This window comes from Ornithodoros turicata, unplaced genomic scaffold, assembly GCF_037126465.1.
Source record: "Ornithodoros turicata isolate Travis unplaced genomic scaffold, ASM3712646v1 Chromosome26, whole genome shotgun sequence".
Taxonomy (NCBI): Eukaryota; Metazoa; Arthropoda; class Arachnida; order Ixodida; family Argasidae; genus Ornithodoros; species Ornithodoros turicata.
Window position 1 is genome coordinate 131514 of NW_026999348.1, and position 7441 is coordinate 138954.

General features: G+C 46.5%; 1 protein-coding gene and 1 long non-coding RNA gene across 2 annotated transcripts; one reads left to right on the plus strand and one right to left on the minus strand.

The window, feature by feature from the left end:
- The first annotated feature begins 270 nt into the window (after positions 1 to 270).
- Positions 271 to 2599, plus strand: LOC135373606 (uncharacterized). Its single transcript, XR_010416510.1, has 2 exons — positions 271 to 698; positions 1868 to 2599. It is a non-coding gene; the product is annotated as an uncharacterized LOC135373606 (long non-coding RNA).
- Positions 2600 to 4022: 1423 nt separating this feature from the next.
- On the minus strand, positions 4023 to 5378 carry LOC135373590 (uncharacterized protein K02A2.6-like). Its single transcript, XM_064606688.1, has one exon. It carries the CDS (start codon positions 5376 to 5378, stop codon positions 4023 to 4025), a length of 1356 nt encoding a protein of 451 aa, XP_064462758.1.
- Positions 5379 to 7441: the final 2063 nt, after the last annotated feature.

Consider the following 7441-nt stretch of genomic DNA (forward strand, 5'->3'; position numbering starts at 1 on the left):
CGAGATCTTAGCAGCCATATTTTGATTGGCATCCTGCGAGTAATATTGCACCAGTTTCATTTACTCAATAGCTCCATAAAATAACGTGCACAGAACTGCGACAGTACCAACCGTAATGCGAGCTAGATTCCCTGGGATCAAAAAGCAAGAAACGTTCCCCGCCGTTCACTGCTGAGCGTTGTCTGCTGCATTAACTTGCACCGCCGCGCAAAAGCAGAAAGCGCCATGAGCATCGACAATAGCGCACGTCATCATCATCATCATCCGCTCGCCGCTGGGAACGTTCAAATCCCGTTCTGCAGTTTTAAGTTTCAAGGTGAGCCTATGAAATGTGCAGTGACGCCGAAAGTCAAGGGTAAAAATGTGTGTGCATGAAGGATCGTCGGACTGCAGAAAGAAACTCTCGCTATCAACACGATCAACACAAAACAAAAACGCGATCAACACTAGTGACGTGCGTCTTGATCCCGGAATCAAGATGAGGTCTTTATAGTAGACATGTTGAGTGGAAGTGATGATAATTGTGAGTCCTCAGTACTTCTCCAATCATCCGTCTCAGGAAGGTTGTGGAAACTTATTGTTCAACGTCAGAGAGTGCTGAACAGTTTGAAACAAAAAGTACTCAACGTGATTTCCAAGACAGAAGAGAACCAAGCCGGGTTGTACGTGGTTCGTTCGTTCGCGAGCGATGTAATGAAGTAAGTAATGATGTAAGTGATGTGAAGCATACGGCTACCAGTGCCGTCATCTCGAATGACATCGTTCACGCCCGTGCGATGCTGAACAAGGGAGGCGTACGCCTTTTTTGTACCACTTATGAATTTCATAATGGTACAAAAAAAGGCAGCGCCTCCGGTTTTCAACAAATCAGGGGCGAGAAGTCTGTCATTCGGGATTGTGGTTGACGAGGAGCGGGCTATCAGGTAAAAATCTTCGTCAAAAGCTGCACAAGTGTGCCTAGAAGGAAATAAGACTACCAAGAGGTACCAAACACAAAATGAATAAGAGTGTCAACCCTGTGCTCCTTTCTACCGTGTTTTTTGTGAAATGTTTGATTTGGTGTATTGTTATGTATGCGGCATCTTCTGAACTTGTGAACTTCTGTCACATTTACAGGGTGTAGCTCTTTTAGCTTAACTTATGCCTACTGTTTGCTGTGTTCTACAGTTACCGACAAAAGTTAACGGAACACGTGAGCTGCATACTTTTTCTCTGGTGCGGCACCCAAGCGGCCTTCGGGAGCGGTAGAGTTCATTGCTGAGAGAGCGTGGATGAGTGTGCTGCTAGTAACTCGCTACAGTAATTTCGGTATTGTTTGTCTTGAACGTGCCCACGACGCCCGTTGGATTTCACTGCAGTGCTCTCCATCAACACGTGACTGAAATACTGTGTATGTAAGCTGTCATCTGGTCACGTCTGATATTTAATATAATCACAGCTATGTTCCGTAACGATTAATGTATTTAGAACATTTGTAATGCTTCTTCGCTTTTTAATTTGGGAAACACAGTATCGTGTTTCCACAATGACTTATTCTTATGTCCCCAGTAATACCTGGGGTCTCCCAGTCTTCATAATCTTTCAGTGACGTGGCCTTGCAGTACACTGCAGTGGTTTCGAACTCACTTAGCAGGCACTATCGTGAGAAGCAATACCGAAACTACCGCAGTATGTAGCTTGCAGCACGCCCATCTATCCCTCTCAAACAATGACCACGCTCAAACTCACCTGCTTGTGTCTGCCGCTCGGGTGTCTCGGCGGAGACAAAAATGCGTAGCTCGCTTATTCCGTACACTTCTGTCGGGGCCTGTACCGTTTTCGGAAATATTTAATGGTGTTGGTTAGCACGTACATACTTTGTTTCTAGCATTCGATATGCAACGGCCAAGACAGCTATGCAAGGTGTGCCGGGGACATTCTTTCACATGAAGTGTCGGCAGTGTGTAACTGTGATATACCTGTACCTTATTTCTTTTAGTCTGGGCATACAACTCCCACCTCAGTCATAAGAAAGTAGCTGCAATTATTGTTTTGCTAAAAGCACCAAAGTGGCTGTGATAAATTATGTGTCGATATGAATAGTTAATGTACGATATGTGTACAAAGGATGTTGCACGAGACAGTGACCATCAATTATTGCAAAAAAAACTACGTGAGCTAAAAATTGAAAACGTTCTGCATGACACTTGTGAGGGTTTTTGTTCCGAAACAGTGGTTTTCTATGAGTGTGCCTCGGTGCCATTTCACTCACAAATACAGGATGTTTCGCGACGTTTCTACAAAAATTTGGCACCCAAAAACACCGAACAACCGCCTGAAAAACCTTTCCGTGACAAAATAATGAGTTCAATTAAGATAATTAGCCTAATTATTGAGTACTCTCATGCAAACCGCCTGTTTGGGTGGCAAAAAGCTTCAAAGTGCCGTGCAGTAGGTTTCGAATTTTTATCTCACGTAATTTTTTTAAAAATAATTAAGGGTGACTCTGTCGTGCAAATACCCTATACTATATATGATGACAAGCGTTTCATAAATGTTGCTGCACTGTGATTTGCTGCGTACCTTGCAAACTCCTCAATAAATTGTTTTTCAATATATATTTACACTCTTTCCATTTGTATTGTTACACATGCAAGCACCAAAAACTGTCAGGGAACAGATTAACACGTGCCATTATTTCCTTGTACGCTGCAGTAGATTATAGTAGTTTGGGATGCTGCCTCTGCACGCATAGGTGCAGGAGCATTAATGAAATGCACGAAATATAGGTCCCATATAGAGTACGTGGCAACATCCTGGTTCACTCCTCCAAATGTCATATATGACATCCTATGGACAAACAGGGGACGTCCATGGATGCACCTTTGACCGTCCCGCGGACGTCTACAGGACGTCCTGAGGACCTGTCCTGTGGATGTCCTCAGGACATCCATATGTCCAGAGATGGATGTCCAGAGGATGTCCTAAAGATGTACATGGTTGTCTGGGAAGTGTTGAGCGGTTAGAGATCTCTGGGTCTCTCGTTTGGTTTCCGGAAGCTACAACGAGAATAAAAGAGCTTGAAATGATTCAAAGACGAGCTATTCGTTTCGTGTACAACAAATTTTCCCGTTTTGACTCACCAACTCAAAAGCTCCAGTCGGCAGGGTTTCTGAATCTTCGTGTCAGAAACAAAATAATGTGGCTAAAAACTTAACGACGAAACTTGCATTCTCAAGGCCAAGTACTTGAAACTTTCCGACACTGGTAGTCGTCGCAGAAAGCACACCAAACATTTAGTGCAATATCGCTTCAAAACAAACTGCTTACGGTACTCCTTTTTCCCTAAAACCGTTGAAGAATGGAATAAGTTACACCAGACGGCCATTGATTGCGACACCCTCCCTTCTTTTGTCTCCTGTATTACTGAACTTTATCGTGACTCAGAACTGTGTTTCCTTTATAGATGTGTATGTGTGTACGTTTGTGTGTATATATGCATATGTATAGCTAATGTAGTTTATTCAGTACAGCTTCATGTTTGTTGGCATAGCGTTTTCCTCTTTTTATTTTATTATGATTATTGTTGTTGTTGTCGTTATATTGGTAGTGGAATATGCGCACTATGTATGTCCCTCCTTCCATGGCCAGTCAAACGCCAGAAGTATTTCAAATAAATAAATAAATAAATTTCTTTGTCGGCTAGTTAGCTTCAGTGGCTTCTGGTTCTCGGTAATTAGTGAAGAGCACCAATAAACGTAGACCGTGATCGATGGAAATGATTGTGGTGTCTTACACCGAATGTACAGGGCAGAGCCCAGTTACGCAGCCTGACTCCATCGTTCCATTCCCAAACCTTTTATTGCACGCGCCTCGAGCCATTATGACGATGCCTCGCCGATACCACATATCCCCCTTTGTTGAAAAAGACAATCCCATGACATACAAACTTCCAAAACAAAGTCAATTGCAAATTAGCACACAAGACGGCAAATGCTCTAGCATTCCACAATGTATATGTCCAGCGAAATGACATGTCCACTTTATGTTCCTGGAATGCTGTTCGGGTATCTCACAGGTGGTGCACGACTTCTCGCGCTACGTCGTAATGGCGGTGGTGGTGGTGGTGGTGCTTCAAGGGCATCCTGGGGTTGCTCTACCGGCGCAGATTCCGTTTTGGGAATTGAAACAGTACACCAGCCATGCCGTGACGAAGTGTCCACTTTGTCGCCCGCAGGTGGTTCTCGTGGCTGAGCCCGTGCAAACTTTGATGAGTGCCACACTCTCCCGTCTTCGAGGAGGTACGAGAGTGGACCACGGGGCGCTACAATCCTAAGAGGAGCTGAATACTTTGAATTGCCTTTGGTTTGCCTACCAGGCAGGCGAACGCGCACATAATCCCCTGGATGAAATCGTTTCTTGACGGCACGTCCCTTGTTGTCCTCGTTTGTTTTCTGTTTGGTTTGTCGGGCTGCTACACGACGCCGAATTGCGGGCATGTCGAGTTTCGGCGTGATGATAGGAATGCCAGTCGGCTGCAGTTTCGTTCTTAGGTTGCGGCCGTGTAGAAGCAGCGACGGTGAAACTCCAGTAGTTGCATGGGGTGTCGACCTGTACACGGTCAGATACTCCAGCACGGTGGTCCTAAGCGGCTTGTTTTCATTAGCGGCGATTTGCACGATGTCCTTGAGGACGCGGTTAAAACGCTCAACTTGGCCGTTGGCTTGCGGGTAGTAGATCGATACCAGAGTATGACGTATTCCACAACTGCGAAGAAAGTCTTGAAATTCGACTGCGAGGAATTGTGGCCCGTTGTCTGTGACAACTTCTTCCGGATATCCCTCACGGCTAAAGAGATGTTGCAAGAACGTAGTTACTGTCCTCGCTGTAACGGTGGATGAAAAAGAAACTTCCGGCCATTTGCTGTGATAATCCACCAGAGTAAGTGCATAGCGATACGGCTGTGGGTTCTGCTCAAATGGTCCAACGATGTCCAATCCCAGCTTCGACCACGGTGCTTTAGGGAATGGTACTGGATGAAGAGGTTGCTGGGCGGTCTTCGCGGACTTATCGCAAGCCTGGCAGACAGAGCATGATCGTACCATCTTTTCCACGTGAGAATCCATGCCTGGCCACCAGTAGTACTCTCGCAACCTCTGCTTCGTGCGGACAATACCACAATGGGTGTCATGAGCAGATGCTAGGAGCCGGTCAGTCACAGCCTGAGGAACGACAATGCGATCTCCTCGTAGTAGTAGTCCGTCCACGGAAGAAAGCTCATCTCGACAACGGTAAAACGGAAGCAGTGATGTCGGTAAATTGGCGCAAGGCCACGAGTTGTCTTCAATGAATTTGACAACAGCAGTAATCGAAGGATCGACTCGTGAAGCTTCCTGCATTTCGTTTTTTGATACTGCAGACGAAACTACGCAGACAACTTCCTCGTCGAAGCTATCTTGAGCAGGCAACGGTAGCCTGGATAGGGCATTTTGGTCAATTTTTAGGTTATTTTGGTCAATTTTTTTTTGGTCAATAGGGCGCAATTTTGGTCGCCTTTCTTGTATTTGATGGTGAAATTGTAGTAGAAGAGCCGAGCAGTCCACCGTGAGATGCGAAGGGGCCGGTGTCCACTTCCCTGTGAACCCAGGAGTGTGACCAAAGCCTGGTGGTCGGTGCGTAGTGTAAACGGTCGTCCCCATAGGTATACGTGCCAGTGTTCGCACGCCCACAAGCACGCCAATGCTTCCCGTTCGCCTACAGAATACTTCCTTTCTTGGGCAGACAGCGTTCGGGATGCAAAAGCAACAGTGCGCAGGTGGTTATCCTGCAGCTGCTGTAAAACGGCACCCAAACCACAAGAAGAAGCATCGGTGCTTACTACGACTGCTAGACGGGGGTCGAACATGTGGAGAATGGGACATGAAGCTAGCATTGATTTGATACGAATGAAAGACTCCTCTGCTTCTTGTGTCCAGGAAAATGATTCTCCACTTCTCAAGAGCTTCCTCAGTGGCTCCAGGACCTGTGCATAATGCGGAAGAAATTTGCCATAATAACCGACAAGGTCAAGAAATGACCGAAGAGATTTTATGTCGGTTGGCGGAGGGGCTTTCTCGATGGCTTCCGTAGCCGATGGCAAAGGTGAGAGCCCTCGAGCACTCACAGTATGTCCTAAGAAAGTCAGTTCGGGGACGTCAAAAATGCACTTGTGGTTGAGCCGCAAGCCTTCTTGCGAAAGTCGTTGTAGAACTGCTCGAAGGTTGTCCATATGCTCCTGCTCAGTTCGCCCGTACACGATGATGTCGTCAATATAGAATAATACTCCTTGACAGCCTTGCAGTAGGAGTGACATCATAAGCTGGAACGCTGACGGAGCGGATGCAATTCCAAAGCATACACGTTTGAAACGGTAGAGGCCATCGTGGGTTATAAATGCTGTTAGATCCCTGCTGTCTGGATGTAAAGGAACTTGATGATATGCTGAAGCTAAATCGAGCTTGGAGAAACGCGTAGCTCCAGACAGGGCATTTAACAGTTCATCTGTATGGGGCAAGGGGAAACAATCTGGTATGACTGCCTTGTTTGGCTCCCGGAGGTCCACACAAAGGCGGATGGAGCCATCTTTCTTTTTCACCACCACGATTGGTGATACCCATTCCGACGCAGTAATCTTCTCTATTATATCTTGCTCTTCTAGTCGTCGCAGTTCATCTGAAACTTGTTCGCGAACTGTGAGCGGTAGCTGTCGCAATTTACCAGTAACGGGCTTGACTTCCGACCGCACTTTCACCTTGTGCACGTAGTTCTTTGCAATTCCTAGCGTACCATCAAACAGGTGTTCGAAATCTGAAGCGAGTACTGACGGTAATGGAGTAGATACTGTGTTTGAGCACGTAAGGTGGAGCCGGTCGATCCTAAGTTCCAGTGCGGTGAGCGCGTCAAGGCCCAGTAGAGTTGTACCGCTCGAAACGACGTAGAAGATCACACACACTTTGCGGTTCTTCTGGGTTACCGATGCTGGGAAGCAACCGACTATAGCGATGCGGCTTCTTGAGTAGTCGAAGAGGTTGATGGACGTCGGCCTCAATGTAATGCCAGAGAAGTGCTTGTTGTAAATTGCTGCAGAAATAATGGATACTGACGAACCTGTATCCAACAGGAAATCGACGTTGGTGCCTTCAACATTTACTGTAAGATATATTCCAGTCTTGCGCCTCGTTTCGGGTGATGCAAGTTGGAGTACTGTTGGGCTGTCGTCTTGCGAGGTCGACCCAGAAGTGCTCGGATCCGAAGCTAATGTACGAACTCGGCCAGAAGATCGGCAGACCGACCGAAAGTGTCCTATCTTATTGCAAGCCAAACACTTTTTGTTTCTTGCTCTACATGAAGGTGAGTTCGCGAGATGATCCGCCGACCCGCAACGAAAGCAATGTGTGCCTGACGTCGGTACCGATGGTCTGTT